Raw genomic sequence first — 14,669 nt, 5'->3', positions numbered from 1 at the left:
GAGATAGAATGTATTGAAAATTTTGCTTGAACAACAAGCTACTTTAGTTATTCTGATATTTGTGCTTGGATTTACCGAGATTTTTATAGCATTGATCACATTTTCTGCTTCATCTCTACTTTGTAAAGAAAATAATTAAATTCAACAATTTGGTCCTCCAGGTTTAATACTAAAATATATACTTTTGAAACTGCATGAATTCTAGTACTTAATCTACAAGCAGAAATCTAAAAACTTTTATGTAAAATTCATGGAGACTATAAGCCAAATGTCCAAACTACAGCCAAGACAAGATGCATTATTGAGATATCTTTACAATTGACATATACACAAAATGGTAGATGTGAAAAATTTGTTCATACTTCAAAGTACCACTGCAAGAATATTGATAAAGCAAGTTAACGTTAGAAAACAGCAGATAACAAAGATAACATTAACTTGACAAATTGATTGTAAAGTTGACCACATCCAACAAGTGCCAATCAGGCTTTTGGACAAAAAGACAATAATCGCTGCCTTGTCAATGCATGCATAAAATTAAATTACATAAATAATATTCCCTTTGTTATCTATAAACTATCCCTCTGTAAGATCCAATGCTTTTAGTCTGTTTAGATAATTAAGCTGTACTAAATTAGGTTACAGACTGTAAATCTATAAAACGTAGAAACATAAATAGGCTATTCAGCCCATTCTTCTCTGCAATTCAATGAGATTATGTCTGCTCTGATAGTCCACAGCTCTACTTACCTGCCTTATCCCCATTAGCCTTGGTTCTATTACTGAATATAAATTTGTCAATCTCAGACAAGGAGGCGATGGCCTAATGGCATGATCTCAAGATATTAATCCAGAGACTCACCATCGCAATTTAAAATCAATAAACAAGTTTATGGAATAAGAATCTATTGATGACCATTAAACCATTGCTGATTGTTGGAAAATCGTATCTGGTTCACTAATGTCGTGTAAGAAAGAAAATTTGACATTTTAATCTGGTCTGGTCGACACGTGATTCACAGATTGACTCTCAACTGAGCCTGGGCAATTATGGATGGGCAATATACACTGGCCTGACCAATGACATTTGTATCCCATGAATGACTCAGCCTCCATAGCCTCTCTGGTAAAGAATTCCACGGATTCACTACCCACTGAGATTGTGAAGTCAGTTAGCTCAGTTGGCTGGATCGCTGATTTGCGATGCAGAATTGATGCTAATCGCTCAAGTTCAATTCCCAAACACTGACCCCTGCTTGAGGCATTATAACCCTCAGGTTAAATTCAGCAACTGTTATTTTAGTCTCTCATGAGAGAATAGCATTGTGGTCATCTAGGACTTTGGATACTACTACCTAAGAAATTTCTCCTCATCTTTGTACTGAGTGGCTCCTTATTCTGAGATTATACCCTCTGAGCCTAGCCTCTCCAAAAGGGAAAGACAACCTTTCCACATCTAGCCTCATGAAGTCCTTGAAGAATCCTGCCATGTTTTAATAAAGTTGTCTCATTCTTTTCAATACCAATGAGTACAGGCCTAATCTACTTAGTCTCTCTTCATAAAATACTCCCTCCATATTCAAGGTCAACCAAATGTACTTTCTCTGGACAATCTCCACTGCCAGTATATCTCTCATTAGATAACAGGCCCAAAACTGTTCACAGTATTCAAGCTGTGGTCTGACTAATGCCTTGTATAGTTTCAGCACATTCCCCCTCTTTTTTTTATACTTCATTCTCTTTGAAATAAAAGGTCAACATTCCATTTACCCTCTCTTTTACCTGCTGAACTTGGACACAATTTATACACAAGGGCTCCCAGTGCTATAGCCTCCTGCAGTCTTTTTCCATTAAATAATATTCAGTTTCTATAATTTTCCTGACAATGTACATAAGCTCAGATTCCTTTCCATCTTCCAAGATTTTATCCTGATTACTAATTGCTCAGCAGACTCTTCCAGTCTCGCACCTTGCATTTTCCCACCTATTTTTCTGTCATCCACAAACTTGGTTATAGAACATTGTCTTTCCTCATCTCAGCCATTAGTGCATAGTGAAAATAATTGTGCCTCAAGCACTGACTGCTCCAGCACTTCTGTCCAGAAAAGTGCCCTTCCATTCTTAGCCCAACTTTCTGTCTTTATTAGTTAGCCAGTCCTCGACCCATACTAATATATCATGTCCATCACCATGGGGTCTGACAATACTGAATAGCCTAACATGTGGTATCTTAGCTCAGCCCTTCTGGAAATCCAAATATATTATCCATTGGCTTCTCATTACCTATCCTGCTTGTTAACTCTTCAAAGAATTCTAATGAATTGGTCAGTCATGCTGTTCCCTTCATGAAGCCATGCTGATCCTGCTTGATTACCTTATGTACTTCTAAATGCTTTGTTGTTACATCCTTTAGAATGGACTAATATTTCCTCAATAACAGATGTTAACTTAAGTGACCTTAAGTTACTGGCTTTTTGTTCCCTTTGCTTTTTGAATAAAGGTTATACATTCAGTTTTCCAATCCTCTGACACTTTTCTAAATTTTAAGGATTCCTGGAAGACTACTACCAGTGTATCCACGATCACTGCAGCTTCTTCTGTTAATATCATAGGATGCAACCCATTAGTTCCAGAGGTCTGGGTCGGTCAATGTGCCTAGTAGTTTCCCTTGTAGTTTCATCCAACAATAGTCATTGTATTTATTTCCTCTCCACTTTCACTACTTGATTATTCAGTAATTTCGCAATGCCATTAATATCCCCCATTGTGAAGATGGAGCAAAGTATTTATTCAACCACTCTACCAGTTCCTGATTCCACAATATTATTTCTCTATTTTCATTTTAAACATGAATGTTTTGACTTTCATCTGTGCCCTTTTCAGAGTTTGAATATTTTACACAACCATTGTGCTAAATTGATCAAATTTGGCACCAACCTAACAGCCCAAAAATTAACATTGTTGGGGTCTCGCGGACCATCAGTAGCAGCAGAATAGTACACCATTACAATCCATAACTTTGTGGCTCAGCACTTGTCAATCTTTAATGGAGAGGCTACATTTTCTTATTTTCATTAACTCATTTATTAGGTGATGTGGTCACATAATAATAAATCTGTATATGTGTTGACTGTTAGGGGTTCATATAGAAGCAGATTTAGAAAAATTCATCAATATCCCCAATAATTATCAACACCCTATTAAACAAAAGCCATATTATGCAAAATAAGCCTTAAATTCCTATGCAGAATGTTTAAATTGGCACAGGACAAAAGGTAAATTTAACAACAAGACATTTCTATAATAAGTGAAACCCATGAAACCTAGTTCAACACACAAAAGACAATTTCTAGCTCAGAAGTAGGGCCTCAACCACAACACAAGAGGCCCAGATATAGGTATTTTCTAATCAGATTGCTCAGCGATGTTATAACACACCTCTGGAGCAGGTGGGACTTGAACCCAAGCTCTTGACTCAGAAATAGGTCATTATCACTCCACCACAGGAGCCTCATTTTTACTACTTTTTAAATAAAACCCATCACCAAATTATTAGTTTTTTTTAAAAGAATCACCAGCTCTTATTTTCTAATCAACCTGTTCAGAGATGTTAACATATCTCTGGAACAAGATGGTACTCGAACCTGGGTCTCCTGATCCAGAGATAGGGACACAATAACTATGCCACAAGAGGCCTTACAAAAGCTCTAATTATTTCTAACTTTTAAAAAAAACTTACTTTTCTAATCAGGCTATACAGAGATGTTATTACACACATTTCTGGTTCTGGGGTGGGTCTTTAACACAGGCCAGGGGTAGAGACATTTCCATTGTGCACAAGAGACCTCACAAAAGTCCTTTTTATTAACCCATTCTTCTAATCAACCTGGTCAGAAATGGTATTGCACACCACTGGAGCAGGTGGGATTTGAACCCAGGTCTCTTGATCTAAGGTCAGGGATTCTACCACTGCACCTCAAGAGGGCACAAAAGCCCTATTTTTCTAAGCAATCTACTCAGAGAGGTTATTACACTTCTCTGGAGCAGATGGAATTTTAATCTGGGTTTCTTGGTCCAGGGATAGGGACACTACCACTGCATCACAAGGGCCCTGTGGCACAAAAGCCCTAAACCATATGCTCCAGCATGTCCTGGTCAACTATGAAAGAAATCACCATTTACAACACTGTCAATAATGGCCTCCAAATAGCTCATTTTCAAGGGTTAATTAATACAAAGTTGTATTAATACAAAGAAACAATGGTGTAAATAATATGCAGCCAGAAGTTGGAATACACGACAACAAAGAAACTCCACCAACTTGTCCAAACTGGCACTGAAAAATGCAGAAATTCCTACTTCATGCAATTTTGGTCTCCTTCCCATCAGAAGAATGTTGTGAAACTTGAAAGGGTTCAGAAAAGATTTACAAGGATGTTGCCAGGGTTGGAAGATTTGAGCTATAGGGTGAGGTTGCATAGGCTGGGGCTGTTTTCCCTGGAGTGTCGGAGGGTGAGGGGTGACCTTATAGAAGTTTATAAAATCATGGAGGGGCATGGATAGGATAAATAGACAAGATCTTTTCCCTGGGTTGGGGGAGTCCAGAACTAGAGGGCATAGGTTTAGGGTGAGAGGTCCTTTTTACATCTTGCACCTAAGGGGCAACTTTTTCACACAGAGGATGGTGCCTGTCTGGAATGAGCTGCCAGAGGAAGTGGTGGAGGCTGGTACTATTACAGCATTTAAAAGGCATCTGGATGGGATATGAATAGAAAGGGTTTGTTTAGAGGGATATGAGCCAAGTGCTGGCAAATGGGATTAGATTAGGTTAGGATATCTGGTTGGCATGGACGAGTTGAACTGAAGGGTCTGTTTCCATTCTGTACATCTCTATTGCTCTATGACTATGACACTAAGTTGGGTATGCACGTGTAAAGAACATATTTAAAATTAACTTTAAAATGTAAGTTGTATACAGAATATTACAATTATATCAATTTGAATGACTTACTGTCACTAATGGGAAACGAAGATTGTCCCCTTGCAGATTATTAAAGTTCTCAAACGTGCTCCAAGCCACAAAGTCACCACTTGTGCTAGTTCCAACAATCATCAAAACTTGGTACTGGAATCTAACATTTGGCTGTTCTTCGTATGTGTTTATTTTTAACCAAAAACCTATGGTAAGAAAATCAGAATAATTAAGAGAACATGTATTTACATAAGCTTAAAATGGATGTCTTTCATTCAGTACCACCCTTCAAACTATATAGTGCTACACATTAACATACATCATGCTGCACGTTACAATTTCTGTGATTATTTCATATACTGTATGATTAAAGGAGATAATTGTTGTTATCTAACCAAAATCCAAGTGCCTACACTATAACAGCTAGATAATCTGTGAAGAACAAGCAGTAACTAATTAACAATTCAGCCAGTAGGGTATCACTAAACAATTAGCCAGGAAAGAAATGGGAATATTTGCAGTAATTGTCACTTCCATATCTTTTCTTCTCTCCGCCCACCCCCACCAAATAAAACCCTTGTCCATAGAACATTAAAAATAATACTTGTTTCTTGAACTGGACAAATGCAAACACAAATAAGTTCACCAGGACTAAATGGTAGGGCCCCTGTTTTTCTTGATCGATATTAATGATCTTGACTTACTGGCTGTTTGCTTAGGACATAAATAGCTTCACGCAGAAAGTGGTGCTGGTAGAAATCATCATATCGAATGCCACACAGTATAGGGATAGAGGAATATTGCAGTCATTTGTTTCCAGTTTACCAAATGCTGATTGATGGACTTTAGAAGCAAAGTATTAAATTTGATAGCTTTATACCAAGTAGCCTTTGATCAACAATGTCTATTGTTGCATGTAGTTTGTGTCTACTAATGCTGAATGGGACTAGCCCATATTTTGGCAAAGTGCAGAATCTGACAAGTTCTAGAACACCATACATCTAGTCATTGGCAGTTCCTTGCAGTAAATCATAGTTTTCCTAAGTGGAAAACCACAAAAGCATCCTTTATTCATACTTGCTTCATCAGCATTGAAGGGTTTCCTGCAAGGCAAGCCAACATTCTCAAGGTCAGCTGACTGTTACCAGTTTTTCCAAATTTGTCCTGCTTATCTACCTTTAGGACAACCAAACTCCCTATTGAAATGTATTACGTTCATGATTTTACCTTTGTGGGCACATCACAACGATTTCTGTTCTGCAAAGATCACAGCTGAGATCAAAACCAAGAATTCGCAATTTTCCAAAAATGGCTCCACGAATGGATTCATAAAATGGCTTCAGGTAAGAATTCATGCATAATACTTGTTCATGAAACCAGAAATCATCAAGGATGATACCATGCAGCTTCATTCTCATAGTATTAGGGACTTCGCTGGTAGTAAAATAAGTCAATCGCAAGTTCCCTTAGCTATTAGTGAGCAACACTGCCCCATCACCATACCACATGAAAGAAATGCGATTAGAGTTGGACAAGAATCCCACAAGGCTGGTATAATGTCCCACCATAAATGTCACTTCAGCTATTAAAGTCTTTATCCCCCTAGCAGCACAGTTATGCAGATGATCCTGATGAAAATTAGGTCTTTTGATCACGTTCTTCAACAGTTCTTCCAATGGTACACCAAGAATGAACAACAACTCCTGCTAATCACACATCTTCTTACAGTTAGGAATAAGCGCTAACAAAATCACTGTAGTCACCTATGTACATGTCACAATGATTGTCTAAACCTGCAAAACTGGAGTAGAAATTTCAGTCCAGTGAAGGGGTTCAATAACTTGTATTGAATTTTACTGCAAGAGTTCGGTAAAGGACAGTACAGAGGCAAAACAAATTGCCCAGCTAGCCCCAGGGAAGGTCTGTAGCTGAGTGCAAGGGTTAATGTTAATAATGTTTTCTCCAAGGCTGTGTTGGAAGTACCTGCATGGAGAAGGGGTTTGTCTTCAATAACTATGCAATAAGAAAAATTCCCATTTGCGAGATTTAGTTCCTCTTCAGTAAAGGGTAGTTGCCTCATATTCCACTAAGCACATCTTTTGTGTCAATTACTTCAACAGAAATGGTTGAAAGCAAGCACATGTTGAAAGAAGTTATCATCTGCCATATTTCTGACAGAGACTTGATCAAGGGAACAAATAGGAACATAGAACATCAAACATAAAAAAAGGCCATTTCATCCATCGAGCCCACTCCACCACTCATTAGGATCATGGTTAATCCCCTATCTTATTCCATGCCAACCCCAGTAATCTTGAAGTCTTATGTTTTAAATATATTCAATGACTTTGTCTCCACAGTCTTAGAGAATTCGGCAAGGTTGCCACCCTCCGTGAACAAATCCTTCTCATCTGAGTCCACAATGGTATCCTCTGTTTCTTGAGACCATGACCCCTTGTCCCAGACCCCTCAACTACATCCCTGCATCCAGTTTGTCCAGCCCTGTCAGAATCTTATACTTCAATGAAATTTCCTCTCATTCTTCTAAACTTCAATAAATATACTCAACCTGTTCAACCTTCTGTCATGAGATAATACCTTCAAAGGAGGATTCAAGTAGTGAAACTTCTCTGAACGACCTATAGTGCAAAATTGTACTTTTTTTAAGTGGAGATAAAAATTGCACCCCAATGCCCTAAACAGTTGCACTAAGATCTCATTTATAAGCAATGAAAGAAGAATAGCACCAACAGGAAACAGAGGCTAGATAAAGAAATTGTTTTCAGGTTGGCAAACTTGATTTTTCTTCTCTAGTCCCCTTACAAGACAGGCTGACATTGCATTCACCTACCTAATTGCTTGCCGTACCAGTATGCTGACCCTTTGAGATTCATGTACAAGGATACCAAATTCAGTTCTATACTCTTTCCCCATTTAAATAATATTCTGCTTTTCTTTTTTTTACAATATATTTATATTACTATCAATGAGGACAAAGGGATCCATTTGCCAGTACCTTGAACCCACTATAACATCCTTAGTCTTAACCATAAGGTACACTGGAGCATGATCAGAGATGGTAATATTACCAATCATACAAGATGCCACCAGATCCAGGGTTACCGCAGGGGTCAGAAAAAAATCAATCCTCGTGTGACATCTGTGCGGATTGGAGAAAAACGTGAAATTCCGACCTGTATGGTGGAGACGCCTCCAGGCGTCCACCAATCCTAATTCCCATACAGACCCACTAACTGTTTAGTTTGTACAGAGGATATGGAGGGATCTTTGGGCAATCTGTCTACAGTGGGATCCGTGAGACCGTTAAAATCTCGCCCTATAATGATGTGCTGGGACTTGAGACTTATCAATTTAGAAAAAGCATCTACCAAAAATTTAAGGGGATGAGCTGGGGGACAATAAACATTTAAAACACCGTATTCTTCCCCATTTATCAAGGCTTTAAGAATTACAAACCTCCCAGATGTGTCTTTAACACATTCCAACAATTTAAATGGAAGATTTTTCCTAACCAATATGGCCACTCCCCTACTTCTGGTATTAAATGATGAGAAATAAACTCAGTCAAAGCCATTCTACTGTAGTTTCAGATGCTCCTTGTCATCCAAATGTGTCTCCTGTAACAAAGCAATATCCACCTTCTCCTTTCTAAGACTCAAGAGTACCTTCTTCCTCTTAATTGGTGAGTGACTTCCCTTGATATTCCAGGTACACCATTTAATCAAATCATTGGCCATAATTTTCTGCAATTACATTTAAATTCCAGAGAGGAGGAACCCAAACCACAAACTGCTGAGCGTTGGTGTCACATGATCCACCAAATATAAAAACTACATAAACTAAAACCAATACATTTAACAAATCCACAAAATTATTAAAAATAAAAAACAAAAAACAAAAAACAGACCAACATATAAAGCGCCAACAGCGCTGAGTAGGGGAACTCACCCCCGTCAGGAGGGGGCAACTACCTATCCTGAACTGCCCATAAGTAGGCATCTAACCATCCCAATCACCGTCACTTCTCCCAGCTAGAGCCACACCGCAAACACAAGCTGAAAAGAATAAACACCCCATAGAATATCAATATGAATAAAAAAATTCTTTTATATATAAAAAAGGGGGAAATAAATACCCCACCCACCTCTTGGTATATCCTAACTTAGAAATTGAAAATGTATATCTTAACGCCAGACATAGTTTAAACCAAATTGTTATCAATAGAGGAGAAAAAAAGGAAAAATAAAGCTCCAACCGGATTTCCTCCATTTCTTTTCCAGAATGATAAACACATGCCCAAACAACAATATTTATACATACAACAATTGTTCAAATTATGTTAGTTTGTCCAAAAGTCTTTTGCCTTCTCCGATGTGTCAAAGAAATGCATGGATTCAGCCAAGGTGAGCCAAAGCACTGCCGGATATCTCAGGGAATACTGAATCCCAAGCTCCCTCAGTCTCCTCTTGACACCGTCGTAAGATTTTCGTTTCTGGATCACCACCGCTGAAAAATCCTAAAAAAACATGATCTTAGAGTCCTCCTAAATTAGGGCCTTCAGATCCTTCCACTGGAGTCAGGAAGACTCCATGACTCTTTCCTTATTCCAGTGATGATGGAACTGCACCAGGAGAGGATGAAGACGTTGACCGAGACCTGATCTCCGCCCTGCGACCCAATGAGCCCTCTCTATCTTCAATCCTCTCATGCCAGCCTCCAAATCAAGGAATTTCAGAAGCCAATCCTCAAAACATTCTGCAGGCCGCTCATCTTCCTTACCCTCAGGCAGACCGATGATCCAAATGGTTTTTCTCCTGCCCCTGTTTTCAATATCATCCACTTGGTCACGCAAATTATGGACCTGCATCTTCAGGGCTTGGATCTCACCCTTGGATGAACTGGCATCAGTTTCCACCACTGCGACCCTGTGCTCCACCTCATCCATCCTCTTCTCCAGGTCTCCTAGCTGCTGTTCATGCTTCTGCAGTATGAGAGAGACTGGAGCCAGCTTTTCTTCAATTTGCTTCCCCAGCATCTCACGAGAGTAATCGGCTCCGAGGCTGTTGCAGGCTGAACTGGAGACCCGGCTTCCAAAGTCCCAAGAAATCCCGATGACCTGGGTTGGGCGATGTGAAGCTCCGTAGTGCGATCTTCTCAGATCGCCACCATCTTAGATCCCCTCATATTCTGCTATTCTAATCATCCCACCAAAATGAACGGCTTCACATTTTCCCACATTATATTCCAGCTGCCAACTGTACCCACTCACTTAACCTACCCATTTTGCTTTGCAAATGCTTGGCATCCTCCTCACAAAATGCTTTCCTACTTAACATGATTTCAGCAAATTTGGTTTCAAACAGTCAGTCCTTTCATCCAAATCATAAATATTGATTGTAAATAGTTGTGGTCCCAGCACCGATTCCTGCAGCAGCACACTTGTTACAGTTTGTCAACCTAAAAACAATTTATTTATCCAGATTCTGTTTCCTGTTGGTGCAACTCCCCTTTCATTGCTTAAAAATCAGCCCCATGAGATCTTATGTTGTGCAGTAACCTTTGATGTGATATCGTATTGAATACCTTTTGGAATGTACTCAAACATGAAATCTTCTGTTCTAGGTATTCCTTGTGATATGCTTCCCAATTCAGATACATACTTTGTTAGCAGACAATACCGACATCTAGTAGTGCCAAACTAAGCATTTTGCATAAGTGAAAAGCAGCAAGCCAGTGCATGGCAAGAGACTGTTCCCAGCAAGGTGGAGTATGCTGAGCAAGTGCCTTCGGAATTATGTTGCAAGGGATCCCATTAGTGTGTTGGTGTGCCCCTGTACGCTTCACATTGCTTTTTCTGGACAGTGTCTCTTGGTACCTGAAAAATCTTTATTTTTAAACTGAATCTTTACCAGCCCCAGGAGACAGCTTTTTCAGTTGTAGCAGTCATCTGTTCCCCATGAAGCAAGCCTTCCTGTATCCTGATGGGAGACTGAGGAGAGGAATCCACTGTATCTGGCATGCTACAACAAATCCTAAAGTCTCAAGTAAAGGGCATGAGTCAACGTAATACATTTATAACATTAAGGAATGCACAGAACAACAAGATTGTGCCTCTGAGAAATTTCACTTACCTTTTAATTCCACGCCCATTTCAGTCAGCAGGCAAGCTGATTCAATTATGTTGATGCATCACTGACAATTTGGAGCACTAGCAGTTTAGAGTTTCCCTACATGACTAGTCATCTTTTCCCTGGACATGGCAGAGAAGAAAAGGTTTGCCTTTGTGGATAAGGAGCTAGATGGCTGGTTGACAGAGTCGTACAGAGGAGGTATGACCTCTTCCTCTTTGACCAGAGCAAGCTATGCCTTCAGACCCTGCCAGACATGTTCAAAGTCACCACCAGGGTCAGTGCAGTCTCCACAGTCTAGCGAAATGACCAGTTGTGTTGACCTTCTCTGTTCCACCAGGGTAATTGTCGCCATCTTCTTTCTGCTGTCTCACACTCATTTTAATTCTACTATGCCATGGACCTCCCATAAAGGTTCACAATCTACCACTCTCATTGTTGTATACAACATCTTGCCTCACCTACCTGCCCCCAATACCCTGACCTCCCACACTACCACTGCAGAGATCTTGCAGGGCTATCTACTCACTCACTCAAGTGACCTCACCATCTTATCTTTTTGAGTGCGAGCAGCAACGGAGTTTAAACGAACCCGGAAGACTACAGCTAAGGTAAAACAGTTTGTTTTAAAATTACTTACTGGTAGCGGACAGCGGTGCTTTTTTATTCTTCACAGAAGAAGCGGGAGCAGCAGGGGAAGTGACAACGACCAGAGGGGCAGCCGGGAAGGAAAGCACTGAGTATAAATACTCACCATGAGTATATATATCAGCAAGGTGGCTAAACCCAAGACTCTACAACTGTAGTGTCTCCCACCCGCCCTCCTCCTCTAACCTCCTTAATAAGTACTCTGGTTTTTTTTAAGGGAAGGATTTTCTATTTCTCTATCAGTGACTGGTTAAAAATTTACTTTTTTGTTTATCTATTAATTGGTTTTTAGAAAGACTATAGCAGAGAGGGATCAGAAAGTATTTTAACTCAAACCTGTACAAAGTAATAAAGTAATTAACTAAGCAGAGATGGCTGGGCAGGTGATGTGCTGTAGCTGTATGATGTGGGAGCTGGCTGATCCCATTGTGAATGGCAGTGACCACATCTGCAGCAAGTGTTGGTTGCTGGAAGAACTCCGGATCAGAGTTGATGATCTGGAATCTGAGGTTCAAATACTGCGGCACATCCGGGAGGGGGAGAGTTACCTGGACGCTTTGTTTCAGGAGGCAGTCACAGCTGGGAGATTAAGTAATTCACATTCAGTTAGTGATCAGGGACATCAGAGTGTGACTATAAGTGAGGCAGGTAGGGGGAACCTGAGTTCAGGAGTGCAGGAGCCTCAGCCCTTGACCTTATCCAACAAGTATGAGATTCTTGCTCCCTGTACAGATGAGGAAAAGGGCTCTGGACAGGATGAGCCAGCTGACCACGGCACCATGGTGCAGAAGGCCATTCAAGAAGGGGGAGCAAAAAGACAAGTAGTTGTTATATGGGATTCTATAATTAGGGGGGACAGATGGTATCCTTTGCAAGCCGGATCGGTAGTCTTGCATGGTGTGTTGCCCGCCCAGTGCCAGGGTGCGGGACATCTCGGACCGGCATGAAAGGATATTGGAGTGGGAGGGGTAGGATCCAGTTGTTGTGGTCCACGTTGGGACTAACAACATAGGCAAAGCTAGGGTGGAGGACCTGTTTGGGGATTATCAAACACTAGGAAGGAAATTGAAGTACAGGTCCTCAAAGGTCATAATCTCTGGATTACTGCCCGAGCCACGTGCCAATTGGCACAGTGATAAGAAAATTAGGGAAGTAAATACGTGGCTAAGGGAATGGTGTGGGAAAGAGGGATTCCACTTCATGGGGCATTGGCATCAGTTTTGGAACCGGGGGGATCTGTACCATTGGGACGGTCTCCACCTGAACCGATCAGGTACCAATGTTCTAGTGAAGCGGATAAATAGGGTGGTCAGTGGGACTTTAAACTTCTGAGTTGGGGGGGAAGGGAAAGTGAAAGCGACAAGGAGTATGAAGTTAAACAGAAAGATAAGCAACAGGCTAGCATATGTGCAGGCTGATTTAAACTCGAGGCAGACTGGGAATGCAGCAAAAAGGAAGGATAACTTAGGACATCTTATGACCTCCAATATCTCTAATGATAAGAAAGTTAGCATTAAGGCACTTTACCTGAATGCTCGTAGCATTCGTAACAAAGCAGATGAACTAATGGCGCAGATCATCATGAATGATTATGATGTGATAGGCATCACAGAGACGTGGTTACGTGGGGGGGGTCAAGACTGGCAGTTAAACATCCAAGGATTTTCAACTTATCGAAAAGACAGGGAGGTGGGCAGAGGGGGTGGGGTTGCCTTGTTAGTTAAGAACAAAATTAAATATATGGCACTGAATGACATAGTGTCGGATGATATGGAGTCTGTGTGGGTGGAAGTGAGGAACCACAAAGGCAAAAAAACCATAATGGGAGTTATATACAGACCTCCTAACAGTGGTCAGGACCAGGGGCGCAACATGTACCGGGAAATAGAGAAGGCATGTCAGAAAGGCAAGGTCACGATGATCATGGGAGATTTCAATATGCAGTTGGACTGGGTAAATAATGTTGCCAGTGGATCCAAAGAAAGGGAATTCATGGAATGCTTACAGGATGGTTTTTTTGGAACAGCTTGTCATGGAGCCCACAAGGGAGCAGGCTATTCTGGACCTAGTGCTGTGTAATGAACCAGACTTTATCAAAGATCTTAAAGTAAGGGAACACTTAGGAAGCAGCGATCATAATATGGTAGAGTTCAGTCTGCAGTTTGAAAGAGAGAAGGCAAAATCGGATGTAATGGTGTTACAGTTAAATAAAGGTAATTATGGGGGCATGAGAGAGGAACTGACGAAAATAGACTGGAAACAGAGCCTAGCAGGGAAGACAGTAGAGCAAAAATGGCAGGAGTTTGTGGGTATAATTGAGGACACTGTACAGAGGTTCATCCCCAAGAAAAGAAAGATTATCCGGGGAGGGATTAGACAGCCATGGCTGACAAAGGAAGTCAGGAAATCTATTAAAGAAAAAGAGAGATCCTATAAAGTGGCCAAGAGCACTGGGAAATCAGAAGATTGGGAAGGCTACAAAACAGAGGATAGCAAAGAGAGAAATAAGGAAGGAGATGATCAAATATGAAGGTAGGCTAGCCAGTAATATTAGAAATGATAGTAAAAGTTTCTTTCAATACATAAGAAACAAACGACAGGCAAAAGTAGACATTGGGCCACTTCAAACTGATGCTGGAAGCCTAGTGATGGGAGATAAGGAAATAACAGGAGAACTTAACAAGTACTTTGCATCAGTCTTCACAGTGGAAGATATGAGTAATATCCCAACAATTAAAGGGAGTCAGGGGGCTGAGTTGAGTATGGTTGCCATTACAAAAGAGAAAGTGCTAGAAAAGCTAAAAGGTCTTAAAATTGATAAATCTCCTGGCCCCGATGGAATACATCCTAGAGTTCTGAGGGAGGTGGCTGAGGAAATAGCGGAGGCTTTGGTTGAGATC

At 40.5% G+C, this 14,669-nt stretch overlaps 1 protein-coding gene across 1 annotated transcript in view; it reads right to left on the bottom strand.

Moving 5' to 3' along the window:
• The window catches only part of tmem231 (transmembrane protein 231), a 52,675-nt gene that overhangs the window by 25,088 nt on the left and 12,918 nt on the right, over positions 1-14,669 (bottom strand). Inside the window, exon 2 of the mRNA XM_060837629.1 lies at positions 5,012-5,178. Within this exon, the coding sequence (XP_060693612.1) occupies positions 5,012-5,178 (167 nt within the window). The remainder of the gene's footprint in view (positions 1-5,011; positions 5,179-14,669) is intronic.

The sequence above is a fragment of the Hemiscyllium ocellatum genome, chromosome 17 (assembly GCF_020745735.1).
Source record: "Hemiscyllium ocellatum isolate sHemOce1 chromosome 17, sHemOce1.pat.X.cur, whole genome shotgun sequence".
Lineage (NCBI taxonomy): Eukaryota > Metazoa > Chordata > Chondrichthyes > Orectolobiformes > Hemiscylliidae > Hemiscyllium > Hemiscyllium ocellatum.
The sequence above is the reverse complement of the archived record's forward strand: the minus strand, read 5'-3'. Positions and strand labels throughout refer to the sequence as shown.